This window comes from Rhinolophus sinicus, linkage group LG03 (genome assembly GCF_036562045.2).
Source record: "Rhinolophus sinicus isolate RSC01 linkage group LG03, ASM3656204v1, whole genome shotgun sequence".
Lineage (NCBI taxonomy): Eukaryota > Metazoa > Chordata > Mammalia > Chiroptera > Rhinolophidae > Rhinolophus > Rhinolophus sinicus.
The window spans coordinates 135,480,071-135,495,249 of record NC_133753.1 but is presented as its reverse complement, the minus strand read 5'-3'; the positions used below and the strand labels follow the sequence as shown (position 1 = coordinate 135,495,249).

Genomic DNA, 15,179 nt, shown 5'->3' with positions numbered 1-15,179 from the left:
AGTTTCAGGCCGGGACCCGCTACAGCCAGCAGCGGGCAGGAAGGGGAGGGCCCAGCAGGGCGAGGTGCAGCCCCCGAACGGGCTCGGGGCTGGGTCGGAAAAGCTGCCTCACGGGCGCGCCCGTTGCCCCCTCCGCTCCCTTCCTTTCTTCCTTCCAGCGATCCCCGCCCGGGCCTCCCTTCCAGTCTCCGCTGCGCCCTCCCGGAGGCAGCGCTTGTCGCAGCCTCGCCATGTCCCAGCCGGGCCAGAAGCCTGCCGCCTCCCCGCGGCCCCGGCGCGCTGCAGCGGCCCGCCACACCCAGGAGGTGAGTGGCATTCCTGCCAGAGCCGCAGTGCAGTGCACTGGGAGGACCCCGGACCCTGAGATGTGGGCCGCCTCCTCTGGGCGTAGCCTGTCTGGCCTGCTGCCCGATTCCCCCACCAAGGCCCGGGAACAGCTCGGGGCTCAGTGCCCCCGCCCTGGACAGGTGGCTGGAAGTGGCCGGGGATTCCGGGACCTGGACGCAGTGAACTGGGCGTGGCGCGAGCCAGATAGGGGGTGGCCAGTGTTGGGAAAAGTTGGTGGGTGACCTGAGTCAAATATGGGAATGAAAGGGGACTAAAGTTCACTCGGGATCCCCTCCTCCCCCCAAAGTGGGTGGGTGGTTTAACAGGACTGCGGGACCCTGTCTTCCGTGTATAGTCAGGGCTACATACAGGGCGTGGCTGCCTGGAGAAACAACACAGCTTCCCTAACCAGCCCGGAGCTAAATTGGGGGGTGGGGCCAGCCCATTGGGGCGGGGGCCTGCGTCGGGCTCCTCCCAGGTGCCCGCCCACCTGACAGCTGCAGGACTTGCAGAGCCTAGTGCCAGCCAAATCCAGGGCAGGCGGAGTGCGAGCACCGAGCCTACCGCACTGTATCCCGCCAAGTCCTGCGCCACGCGGCTGGGAGCAAACTGGTTATCGCCATGGCATTCGCAAGCTGGTGGTACAAGACGGTAAATAGAAGCGATCGTGCCTGGGCAGGACCGGGAAGGGAATGTGTTCGCTTGGCCTTTTCGGGCGTGCGAACGAGGTATTGTCCCGGGTTTGGCGGGGAAGGGATGGGGACTGGGTGCGACTTTCAGGTTAGGTTCCCTGAGAGGCCGAGACTCACCCTGCAGTGGTATGTGTGAGCGCGCCTGGGCGTGCGCGCGTGTGTGAGCAGATGCGCCAGGCTCAGCTCTCGCTCACTAGTTAAATGGAACGGGAGTTGTTGCTGGAGGAGTTCCGCCCCAGGACGCGGATCCCTGGATGAACTAGGACTCAGCTTAGAAGAACTCAGAGCTAGTGTGTGTTTTTAACCCACGAGTAAAACTTCAAACTTTTAGAGGAATGTTGTTAGATGTGCATTCTTACAACACAAAGGAGGAAAGGCAGCCTGGATGGGGGGGGGGGGGGCAGAGTAAACCTAAAACTCCAAGAAGCAGAAGCAACTAAGATCAAGATCCTTGGGGTGGGAGTGGGCGCTGCTCTGGACTTTATTACTTTGGATGAGGGACAAAGATATTCCATTTGTTTAGTCCTTTGAATTCCAGGCCAACAAATTAGGTGTGATATCTAGTCAATCTGGCACATGTAATGTTTAGGAATCATGATTTAACACTAGATTGCTTTCCAAAACAATACACAAAAGTTTTGTTGAGAGAGTATCAATATTTATATCTCGTCGATTTATGGGGAGAATTTAAAAAAAAATCTGTCTCAGCATGTGGTACTGTATAAAAGATGTAATCAGACACTCTTTAGAGAGAAAACTTATGTTGGAATCAGGAAACTGTCAGTTATCCACCAGTGACCATTTACTGAGCACCTACTATGTGCCAAGCAAAGTACTAGTCTCCACGTGCACAGTGGAGAACAACAGAGAGTTCTTGTTCTCAAAGGGCAATGTGTCAACCTTTTTGAACCTGTTTCCACATCTATAAAATGGGGGTGATAATACGAGGTCTGACAATGAAGTTCGGGAACTCATCCTAGAAAAAGTGCTACATACCTCATTGCTGAATATCACTACCATCATCTTTGAAGTACTCCCCTTTGGGAAGCTACACACTGACACCAGCGCCTAGTCCACCCTTCAAAGTAATTTTGGAACTCTTTTTCTGGAATGGCCATCAGAGCTGTCGTTGTATTACCCTTGATGTCCTGAATGTCATCAAAATGTCTTCCTTTCAATATTGCCTTTATCTTTGGGAAAAGAAAGAAGTCACTGGGGGCCAGATCAGGTGAGTAGGGAGGGTGTTCCAATACAGTTATTTGTTTACTGGTTAAAAACTCCCTCACAGACAGTGCTTTGTGAACTGGTGCATTGTCATGATTCAAGAGCCATGAATTGTTGGCAAAAAGTTCAGGTCTTCTAAGTTTTTCACGCAGCCTTTTCGTCACTTCCAGGTAGGAAACTTGGTTAACTGTTTGTCCAGTTGGTACAAACTCATAATGAATAATCTGTCTGATATCAGAAAAGGTTAGCAATATCGTTGCAAGAAGTTCTCGAACTTAATTGTCAGACCCCCTAGGCACCACATAAGGGACTAATTAAATTAATGAATCAAAGTACCATACACAAATGCCTTTAGTGTTTGGGAATTCCGCTTTCCCTTGAGATATTTCTTCATGAATGTTTCCCATTATGTTTTCTGGGCTTTTAAAATATAGCATCTTATGTGCTAAAAGCTAAAGTTTGCTTTGAGTCATTATTGTTCTGAGGTACTTATCAAAATGCACCACATGAATTATCTGCAAATATGGATGGCAGTCATTCAGAGTTGATATCAGACTTCTTCCAAATTCAAGATTATCTAAAGGAAATTAGGCTGGACTCTTTGGATGAAAGTAGTTTAAAATCTACGCTTTTAACTCTGTTACATTTAGGCATAGTCTGACATTTTTGCTAAAACCTCCCTTAGAATCTAGTTTTGGAACTATAGTATTATAGAAATATTTTGCTAGTGGGAAACTCCTAGAAGTAGCAACATGCCTATGTATGACTAAATTGACTTTTCCTAGAACAGTGCTGTGCAGTACAATTGACACTTCCTAAAACAGTGCTGTGCAGTACAATTATAGAGAGCCACATATGCAATTTCAAATTTTCTAGTAGGCATATTAACAAAAGCAAAAAGAAACAGATAAAATTAATGTCAATAATATAATTTATTTAACCCACTACATCTTAAACTTTATTATTTCAATATGTAATCAATGTCCAAATCATTCATTTTATATCTTGTTTTTCATATTAATTTTTCAAAATCCAGTTCACACTTGCCACATTTCAAGTGTTCAATAGACATGAATAACTAATGGCTACCGTATTGGACAGCACAGCTGTAGACATAGATTTGTAACCATTTTTGTTTGGTGTGAGGGGGTGATGGCAGACCATTCTGAGAATGTAGTGAATAGGACCATTTTTCCACAATAAAACACATAAAAGCCAACCAATAAATCCCGTAAAGGTTCATGGACCAATTTATAACATGTACACATACATGATATATGTGCAAATATATGTATATTTATATGTGTGTTTTATATATATATGTGTGTATATATATATATAATACTGAGGGTGCCAAAAAATGTATACACATTTGTATACAAATGTATGCACATACAAAGAAAACTTTTAAAATTTAATACTCAATATATACCGATAAAAGATGAATACAAGTCACGTTTGACTTATGCAATTACAAGAAGTGCTCAAACTGGTTACCATCAGTGTCCAGAAACTTCGAATTACAGCAAACTACTGCTTGAGCAACGTTGACCAAAGTGTCCACTTGTATACATTTTTTTGCACCCCAGGTATATCATGCTTTTGGTAAATTCTATAACTAAAATATCTTTAGTGGTATCCTTAAAATACTGAAAAAGACTGTGAATGACCTAAATAAAATTTTAGGCAGAATGAAATAAAATAATTACAAGATATATCTGTGATATGTTTAAGGAAATGCTCCATAAAGCTAGTCAGTGAAACATTACAGTGTATGTTTTCACATTGAATACCATCAATATCATTGATCTTCTGAAGAATTATGTGAGTATATTAAAAAAAAAAAAAGGTTGTTTTTAAAGGTAGATTTGAAGAACATCTTATGAACATCATAATGATGAAGCATACTGGAGAGTAAATTTGGTTTACACCAGTAATTGCATTCCTGAGTCATAAGTTGTCTCCATTAGGCCATGTTAATTAAAGGTGTTTCTTAGCCTAATTAGACCGATGGGCCCAGTGGCAGCATGATCAAGGAGCCCAGTCGTTTGGGAGACCCATCATTGCAGCCAGTCTGGAAAGAGTGTCACAAGTCTTCCATGGCAGGACAGACCACTTGGCTGCAGAGATGTTTAGGAGTAAGGAATGCAAATTATAGTGTTTGCAAAAAGGGCACAAGCTTTAGGGTGTTGGGAGAATGGAGGTCAGATGCTATCATCTTTTGGTTGGCAGTTTCTGAATTGGTTTGCTTCCTATTGTGGATAAGACTTTCAAACTAAGAGTGACATCTGATGATATTGCTCTTTAATCAGTTTTGATACTTCCCAGAAAGTTAATTATATTCTTCTAAAAGTGCTTTTTAACCAATGATATAGATTGCTGGGGGTGGAAACAGTAGGTGGTTATTTGAGATTCCAAGGTGAATGGTTGGGTAATTAATTTGAGAAGGTTGTCTCAGTGCAATACAGGACTTCTCTAAGCAGTCTATCTTTATTCTATTTTTTTCTGTGAGTCTTTTTTTGTTATTGTGGTCAAATACACATAACATAGAATTTACCCTTTTTAAGTGTAAAGTTCAGTGCAATTAAGTACATTCATATCCTTGTGAAACCATCACCACCATCTATCTTCAGAACTTTTTTTATCTTGAAAACTGAAACTCTATGCCCCTTAAACAATACATCCCCATTTGATTTATATATATGCACTCAAATATATAGTATTGTATTCGAGTATCTGTATTCCTTACCATTTCCCTTTTTTTCATTCTATTGTAAGAAAATTTAACATGACACCTACCCTCTTAACAAATTTTTAAGTGTACAGTACATTATTGTTGACTATAGGTACATTGTTATACAGCAGATCTCTAGAGCTTATTCATCTTGTTTGACTGAAACTTTATGCCCTTTGATTAGTAACTCCCCATTTCCCTCTCCCCCCTCCCCTGGGAACCACCGTTCTACTTTCCATCCTTATGATTTTAACTACTTTAGGCACCTCATGTAAGTACTGTGTTTCCCCAAAAATAAGACCCAGCTGGACCATCAGCTCTAATGTGTCTTCTAGAGCAAAATTTAATATAAGACCCGGTCTTATATTACATTATATTATATTATATTATTATAAGACCCAATCTTATATTAAAATAAGACTGGGTCTTATATTAATTTTTGCTCCAAAAGATGCATTCGAGCTGATGGTCCAGCTAGGTCTTATTTTGGGGGAAACACGGTAGAATCATACAATATTTGTCTTTTTGTGACAGGTTTATTTCACTTAGCATAATATCCTCAAGATTCATCCATGTTATAGCGTATGTCAGAATTGCCTTCCTTTTTAAGGCTCATAATAGTCCATTGCATGTGTGTATATCGCATTTTGCTTATCCATTCATCTGTCAATGGACACTTGGGTTGCTTCAATTTTAGCTATTTTTTGAGGAGCTACCTTACTATTTTCCAAAGTGGTTGTACCATTTTATATTCCCACCACCAATACACAAGGTTTCCAGTTTCTTCCAATGTTTGCCAACACTTGGCCCACGGCCTTTTGACCTTTAAGTTTTCTGATGAGAACTCTCCAATCTTATTGAGTATCCCTTGTATGAGACAAGTCATTTTTTTCTTACTGCTTTCAAGATTCTCTCTCTCTCTTTGTCTTTCACCAGTTTGATGATAATATGCTTCCTTGTGGGTTTTTTTGAGTTCATCCTACTTGAACTTTGTTGAGCTTCTTGGATGTTTATGTTCATGTCTTTCATCAAATTTGGGAAGTTTTAGGCCATTATTTCTTCAAATAATCTATCTGCCTTTTTGCTCTCTCTTCTCTCCTTGTGGGACTCCCACAAGTTGTTCCTCAGGTCCCTTAGGTTCTATTCACTTTTCTCTTACCATTTATCTTTGTGTTCCTCAGACTCAATAATTTCAATTGTCCTATTTTAAAGTTACTATGTTTCTTCCGCTAGTTCAAATCTGCCTTTGAAATCCCTCTAGTGAATTTTTCATTTCAGTTATTGTATTTCTCTGCCCTAGAAGTTATTTTTGGTTTCTTTTTAGGTTATCGATCTCTTTATTGATATTTTCATTTTTTTATACAGCATTTTCTTGTCTTTCTGTACTCACTGATTTTTTTTTTTTTCTTAAATAAATGAACTCTGCTCACACTAGCCTTCTCCATGAGTTTGGGGTTCCTAGTATTGAAACCAAGAAAAATGACTAGGGTATTGCTTTTGGGTGACTCTAGGGAGATACATAATCTTGAGACAAGAGGATTCTAAATTTTTCAAAATTTTTTGTCACAGAAGAAGGGAGAATAATATACGAATGAACTTCTCACATACCCATCATTTGTCTTCAGTAATTATCAACATTGTAACATTGTGCCAATCTTGCCTTCACACACCTTACAAAGGATTTTAAAGTGTGGGAATTGCATATTTAAATGTCATCCCTCTGACCAACTTTGTGTAGATTGTTTGGAAAATGAATTCTGTATATTGACTATCTTAGATATAATATGGAAATGTGAGACTAATATAATACACAATCATGAGATAGACAAAGTACTAAACATAAACTTACCAGATGAACCTGGTTCCTTTGTACTTATCAAAAGTAAAAAAATAAATCTCTGCTCTAATATTTATAGGCTTAGAAAATGAAACCTTTAAACTTTTGCCTACTTCTCATATTCATTTTACTATCTCATAATTCACCACAATCGGGTTGGTGCCAGAGAAAAAGAAGGGAATGGAATAACTTTTATTGTATTCTTAAAACGAACCAGGCAATGGGCCAGGCTCCTCATTAACATCATAAGCTCGTTTCATAAATATGCCAGCCCCTGGGGTAGGTACCATTAGTTCCATTTTACAAAGGAAAAAAAAACCCAGAAAATCTAAATTATTTTTCTAAGGTCACATACAAGTAGACTTTCAGATCCCTACGCTTTCTGTCCTATTAGAGTTTGTCAGGGAATGGAATGCAGGGAGTTGGTTACCCAGGTAATAGAAGAAGCCAACTAGAGTGAGTGAGGCAACTCGGAGATTAGAAATTGCAGGGAGCTGCTACCATTCCTAGGCCGGAAAGATGGAGGGAGGAGCTGGATCACCTTGTGGAAGCTGGACCCGCCATTGGCCTATACTCTACTGCAGAGAGGCAGAAAGGAGGGGGAATTACCCCCCACCACCACCACCTCATCTCCTGCCAGTGCCTCCCACTGGTCCAACCCAGCCTGAGGCCCTCCATCAAGGGAGCCAGCAAATGTCGGTGTTATACCAACAGAGCAGGCTGAGGACAAGAGTTCACCTGAGGCTGACAGGCCCAGATCTGTGCCATGACGACTGTTTTAAAGCAAAACCAACTTTACATCTTAATTCTTCTGCTTGTTTGCTGAACAATTTTGTTTTAGCAAAAAAATATATACAAGAATCGATTTTAAGAGATATGGCAGGAAATACTAACTTGCACATCGTCTCTTAATTTTTCAGGCTATTTTTTCAGCTTTTTTACCTTTTATCTAGTTGACTGACCTGAAAAGAGCAAAAGTGCTTCACAGGGAATGTTTAGAGAGGTTTGTGGAAATGTAGTCATTCAGTCAAGAATTATTTGTCACACCCTTACCACAGGACTAGAAAAAAAAAATCTAATTTACCATGTGGTCGGGAAGGCAAAATACATGTTTCTAAACTAATCAGTAAACAAGAGAGTCTTCAATCAAGAGCTAATTTGTTGTAGTAAGAAAAGAGAGACTTATGTGCAGATGTGCCGCTATGATTTGCCACGCATAAGGCAGGCTCAGAATCAGTCAGGAAATGCTGGTGTGAACACAGGGCCCTGTGCTTCCTCATTGAGCAATCAGTTTCCCCAAGAAGCCAGGAGCTGCCCCAGCCTGCCTGACCAGGGGAAGGCCCCATGGTGCCCACAAATCATCATAGTGGGATGATCTGAGGAGCAGAAACCTCTACTTTCAGTCATGGTGCCCGCAGATCTCCGCCCCCAACCAGTGGTTTCCCATCCTAGCTGCATATTAGTATCAGCTGGGGAATTTTCGAAAAATATCTACAGCCCAGGCCCTGCCCCAGACAAACTAACTCCAAATCTCTGGGCTCTGGCGTGAGTGTTTCCAGAAGTGCCCTAGGGGCTTGTGGCCTTCACGGAAGGATGGGACCCTCTGCTGACCGAAGGCTTTCTCATCCTCAGGAGACCCTGAAAAAGCCTGTCTCAGTCGATGCAGTGGTCGTGCAGCAAGACCTGAGCTGTGTGCCCTGGTCAAGTCCAGAGGGCACCGAGATAACCTTTTATTGCTTAATGATTTTGCTACAGCTGTTGCTAGACATGCAAATATTGAGCTCTATGGCCTTCTCTAAGTTGAAGAGGGAGAATTTTCGAGTTGTTTTAAATAATATTTACTCTTTTTTTTCAAGCAACTTTACTTGGATAAACTTCACAAACCATAAATTCATCCGGTTAAAACATACAATTCAGTATTTGTTAATATAGTCACAGGGTGGTTCAAGCATCACCTCAAGTTAATTTTAGAATTGTTTTTGTTTTAATCAAAGACAGTTCAGAAGCACACTAGCATTGGGTTCTTTCATAGCTGGGCTTGGACTTGGAGAAGTTCAGTTGTTTCTGCTGTCTTTTGCGTGTGTAAACGTTTGTTTGATTTTTATCTTATTCTGTGCAAGGTATACCCTGGTCTGTGCTGTATCAGGGTGTATCTGAGTAACAATAAGGGTATCCAAGTGCTGGAAGGTCCTTCCTTACATGGGTGAGAGCACAGGCTCCAGGCCTTATTGGTCCTAGCTGTTGTTGATTTCCTGACAGGTTTATGGGTTGGCTATGTGTGGGGACAGAGCCCCAGAAAGTAGTTTCCAGGCTCTCAGCCTCACATAGACAGGTGCTGGCTCAGGTAGTAAATGGCCATCAACTGTGATTGCATGGCCATCAGCTGTGGCTAGTTGGCCGTCAGCTGTAACCAGTGAGCCATTGGCCACTAATATAACTGCTGTGGCTACGCTAGCAGAAAGAGAAAAAATGGGGGCTAGCAAGAAGATGGCGGCTGAGCTAACAAGAGCGGATTGCAGAGAGGTGGATGCCGCCAGCGAGAATATAGTGGTATGACTCCCCCATCTATGGCTCCGTGGTTGTTCCTTTTTCGCTTCACCATATCCTGCGTTCTCTTGTGGGGAGCGGGAGCAGAGACCCCGCATGACACTATGGTAGAAGATTTCAAGCATATAAATGTTATCTCCTAGAATGAGGACAAGGATAGCTGTACTTGCCAAATATGTGGTGATGTCAGGGGCTGGCAATAGTGTGGAAAATCATTGCTTTTTGAGGGATGAGAAAAGCCCTTTATCTGATTTGTTTCCCTGCCTCTGAACTCCTTCCTGTCGCACATACCGGGCTCCAGGTCGTTTCCCGTCCTCTGTGGCCTTATCTTCCCAATGAAATTTTTACTGCTTTAGGGCTGGCCTCCTGCTCTTCCTGTCTTTGGCCTTGTCTCCAGCTGCTAATACAGGTTGAAATTTATAAGTGTTGTGGGTCTTATTAATTTTCTATAGAAAGGTTTGGTGTTTTTTTTGTTTTGTTTTGTTTTCTTTGTTGTTGTTTTTTTCAGTCGTTTTCATTTTAGAGTATTGGGCTGAGACTTTCTTGATATGAATCTCAAGATCTCAACTAGCTTTTAACTAGATCTAACATAGCCCACTCTGGCCATAGACTATAATCCTGATATATGGTGTGACCAAGGATAGCCTCACCTTTGATATGCTCAATTTCTTTAGCCAAAGAACCAGGTGACAGTGTACCCTTAGAGTTGCCACGGGGAAACTCTAAGGTGGCCACGTAGGGCAGATGCCTGGTACGTAGATTAGCACAGAGGCTTAGAACACATTAGTTCCTTTTTCCTCCTATAGAAAAGTCCTCTGATTTATCAGGTTTGGGGTTCAGTTCTCTTTCTTAACCTTTCTCTCTTTCCCTTCTCATGCTTCTCACCTCTCTCCATCCCACCAGCTACCCGTAGCAGTTGTAGACAGAGTTTTCTCTCTTTGCCCTTAGAAAGTCCTGGCTTCAGGTTCCTAAGCCAGATCAAATTTGACATAAATCCTTCCTAAATATTTCATTTCACCAGCTCAATTATGTTGAAAGTGCCCAATTATTCCATGGATTAAAAAATCAGGCACTTTGAATCTCTCTTAGTTAAAAGATAACAGATTTTACCTCATTAATAGACTGCTGAATATTGAATAAGCCCCAAGAAATGGTCAGAGCAATGGTTTCTTCATAAAATTACTACTGGAAAGTGAATGGCTTTAGTAATTCTTGTTAATTCTCTTAAAATGATGGTGGTGTTGAAGTTATATGGGAAAAAGTTCTCAATTTAAGGAGATACTTGGTAAAATGTTTAGGGGTACAGTTTCAAGATATCTGCAATTTACTTTCAAATGCAGGTACATATACAAATATAGATAGATCTATCTAATGTCTATGAAAATATGGCAACAATGTTAATTGTCCAATCTAAGTGGTGGGAATATGGCATTCATTGTATTTATTCTTTCAACTTTTCTGTAGAGTAGAAAAATTTTATAACAAAAAGCTGGACTAAAAAAAAACTAACTGGAAAAATATAATCCATACAGTTCCTAAAAAATGTTGCCCTTTGATTTATAAGCAACATTTATTTGTGCCATATTTTTTTGTATATTATAAAAAAACTTTCTATTGAGAGCAAATATTTCTTTTGAAATCACAAAATACCAATTCTTATAATACATAATTTTATAATTTATCATTATAATTCAACATTTCAAAAAGTATATATATATATGTCATATATATATATATATATATATATCCCTCCCAAACTATTATTTGGAACCTACATAATTTTTTTGTTTAACTTTTTTTATTAGTTTTAGATGCACAAAATAATGTAATAGTTAGACATTTATCATTTATATCCCTTACACAGTGTCAACCCCCTCCCCCATCCACTATCCCTCTGACATCGCACACAGCCATTACATTTCCACTGTCTCTATTCCTAATGCTGTACTCTGCTTCTTGAAACTACATATATATTTTATATATATATATATATATATATATATATATATAATTGTAGTTGACATTTATTATTGTTCAGCTTTAGTTTCAGGTGTGCAGTGCAGCGATCAGGCCTCTACATCATCCCTGAGGTGGTCTCCCTAATGAGACAAGTGTCCATCGGATACCCTACAAAATCTTTACAACATTATTGATTACATTCCCCAAATTGACTTTCGTAACCCCATGGCCATCTTGTGATTACTGAATGTGCACTTTCTAATCCCCTCACCTTCCCCCTTATCCTTGCCGCCCATCTAGCAACCCTTAGTTTTTCCTCTATCTCTGAGACTGTTTCTGATTAGTTCATTCATTTATTCTTTTCTTTAGATTCCACATATAAGTGAGATCATATGATATTTGTCTTTCTCTGTCTGACTTATTTCACTTAACATAATGTTCTCTAAGTCTATCCATATTGTTGCAAATGGTAAGATTTCTTTCTTCTTTATGGCTGCATAATATTCCATTGTATAAATGTATGGAACCTACATAATTTTGAGGGATTTTGAGTAATTCAGTGGAAGCAAGTGACTGTTGATGTTGGTTAGTCTGAAGGACTGCAATTTTGGAACACCACCAGGAAACAACTTTTAAAAAATTTTTAAAGAAAAATATTTGTATACCAATATTTTGGAGAGCAAAGGCTGTACATTTACTGTAGGGTAATAAATCATAATATATATTTGCCCCATGAGCAGGAAGCAGAGTGAGACCCTGTAGAGAACATGGAACCTTATACCAGACAAGAGCAAATTGCCTTTTTCAGTTTCTCATTTGTAAAGTGGAATAATAACACCTCCTGACAAGTCAATGAGGCACCGTAAACGTATGCTCAAACAGTGAATATTGATTGTTGTGTTGTTACCCATAGCTAACCTCACAAAAATACGGAATTGGAGATAATAAATGAATGTGATATCATGGTTCAAAATATACAAGTTCTGGAAGGAGACAGATTAGCTAAATCTCTGTCATTGTAGATCTGTCCCTCTCAAATTTTATCTCCAAATGTTGTGTAGTTCTTCCCGCATGTCTGACCTTTAGGAATCTTTTGCTCACCAATTATTCTAAAACTTATAATTCCCATCTTGCTCTGATACATATGTGGGTTTTTTTTAAAAGATTCGTTAACTATTCTCAACGGTGGACAAACAAACCCTTGCCTGGGACATGAGGTAAAACATGCCCTGTAGAGGGCTTCATTCAGCACCCTGGTGCAGCCTCCCTGCTCTGCTGTGGATTGCGTCCACTAATTCATGAGAATCTTTCATTTGGGGAAGAATTTTTCCATTTGTGAAAGTGATTTCTTCCTAATTTTTTATACAAAGAATTAACTGAAACATCTGTTGATAGGATTAAAGGGGAATATTATCATATTTCATTTATCATATTCTAGTGACAAACAACAGATTTTAAGGCAGAAAACCTGTTTTGTAAACTTTTCCCATTTACTAGGTGTATGTACTTGTGAAAAGCATACCAGATGACGCTTATTCTTAGTTTTTTGCATCCGCAAAATCACATGAACCTCTTTTATTGTCAAATAATAATGTACATGGAAGTGCCTTATGAGTAATAAAGAATGATATAAATTATTATTACTACTATTACTATTATTGCCATTCTTCTTAACTCGAATACTTTCATTGATCTACAAATCCAGGTTATGATTCTGCTCTAGGGAACGTGATGGGATTTCACATTTCAGTTTAACTGAAGGTGATTGGGATTGAACCCAATGATGAGCTTTTATTTTCGTATATTTGGGGTCCCTTTTCCCACTTTCCTGCATATCCTGCAAAAAAATAATAATAATAATTGTTGTATCCTGTTTTAAGGAGCATGAAATTTCCTTTTTGTATTTTACAAGCAAACTAATAAACTTTATGACTTATTTTGTCTTATCATCAAAACAAATGAGCATGTAAGTTACTTGAAACTTTTTTGTAGCATCTAAAAATACTAGCATTCATCCCCAGCGTCCTAGTGGGAAAGATAATTCTGTTTGTGGACATAATGAAATTCTAAAGTCATAGTAAATAGAAGTTGTAGGTATGGTTGTTCCACCTCAGGGTTTATCTTTCTGCCTTGGTGAGTACTCAGCACTGGAGGGAAGTCTCAAGAGCCATTGGAAGTGATGGTTGACTTGTACGCCGTGGTCCTCCCTCTTGCCCATGCTGAACTGAGGCTTACGTATGGCTTTAGGCTCAATGTGGTCCTCAGACATCTCATCTCCATGAGGGACCAGACGTCTCCCACACTGGCAATTTGGGCTTTAAAATTCCATGAGACATTTCATAGGAGATGAGATGCCGCCGGTGGTAGCGCTATCAGATCTGTGTCTGGTTAATTACAGACTGACTTTCTATATCCCAAATGAATGTCTATAGTTTCCCTTGAGTTTTGAAAGCCACCCACATTGGTGTAGACTTATCAACATTCTCAGGAGGAAGATTAAAGGGGTCCTTGTTTTTGACACTCTATATATTTAGCCCTTTGGGATTAAAGTCACTATGATATCATTTTGTATCACCTCCCTCTATTAAATATTATCTTTTTTCTTTTTAATAGCATGCCAATGATAAAAACAGTGGATCACCGTCCAGATCAGGAGACAAGAAAGGATCAGATGAGGTAATTTCTACAATACGGGGTTTTCATTTTCTGTTGCTTTTCAATTGTGAATTCTGTCTTCAAACAAATAATGAGGTAGCAAACAGCTCCTACTGGAATATTGACAAATTTAGTTTTAACTCAGATTTGATTCAAGAGTACGAGTGGAAATCATTAAAAATAAATAAATAAATAAATAAATAAATAAATAAATAAATAAATAAATAAATAATAAAACGCACCTGGAAAAGGAACCTTCAGAAATGGAACTCAGTTATTTAGGAAGTTTTCCCTATAGGGATTGGTGAATCTTAAATGTTTTGTTGTTGAACATGGAAGGTTGATAAGGAGAAACCAAACACTGCAGGGAAAAGGAAATCTTTTTTCATGAGAGTGCCCTGTGACAGGAGGACAGCAATGGCCTAGATTATCCTGTCATTCAGGTTCATAAACAAAAGGAAGAGAGAAAGAACTATTTTTATTTGGATTGATTCTGTGCCAATAGTAAAACCAAATCTCCCGACTTTGAGATGGGTTTTCTGAGAGCCTGTGAATTTCTCCTTTCACCGAATGACGCGCCATTATGTCCACTGTCAACACTGGCCTCCCTCTCCGTGGAAGGGTCATGTGAAAGTGTTGTCCTTCAAAAGGGTACTGGACTTGCCTCCCTTTGGCTGCTTTTTACCTTCTAAAATTTCAGTATGTATGTTCATTTTCATTCAATAGAAATTGTGTCATTTCCAACTTGTAAAAAATAGCCAGGTCCTGAAAGGTATGAGGAAATTTAGAAACAAAGCATAAAGTGATCGTTTTACTTTTCTCTGTATTATCAACGTGTTTTCAGAAATTTAGCTCCTCTTCCTCCTTATTTTCTACACTTCTGAACTCTATTTCAATATATTCCATGTTGTAAGGAGTCTATTATGGGTAATAGCTGCCAGGGATTCTGCAATAACATTTGCTTCTCTGCTTTCTACTACCGTTTCCATTACCAATACCCATGAAAATATAATTTAGATTATTTCTCACGAAGAAATATGTAGTGAATTTTTTTACCTATGGAAGGCAAATGTTTCTTTGAAAAGCAAAAGTTAACTTTTGTTAAGATTGTATCCTGTTTCTTGGTTGAATTATTAAAAACTAAATTTCCATATGAGAAACCACATTTTTCTTTTCTACAAGCATGAAAATCTACGTATCATTC

General features: G+C 39.5%; 1 protein-coding gene across 5 annotated transcripts in view; it reads left to right on the top strand.

The window, feature by feature from the left end:
* The first annotated feature begins 52 nt into the window (after positions 1 to 52).
* Positions 53 to 15,179, top strand: part of CAST (calpastatin) — a 110,354-nt gene continuing 95,227 nt past the window's right edge. Inside the window, exons 1-2 of one of the 5 annotated variants that reach the window (XM_019727909.2) lie at positions 53 to 305; positions 13,934 to 13,996. In XM_019727909.2, coding sequence (XP_019583468.2) covers positions 231 to 305; positions 13,934 to 13,996 — 138 coding nt within the window. In that variant the 5' untranslated portion in view covers positions 53 to 230. Of the gene's footprint in view, positions 306 to 822; positions 979 to 1,035; positions 1,056 to 13,933; positions 13,997 to 15,179 lie in introns of those variants that run through there. The other 4 variants (XM_019727906.2, XM_019727910.2, XM_019727907.2 and 1 more) reach the window with 4 other exon arrangements.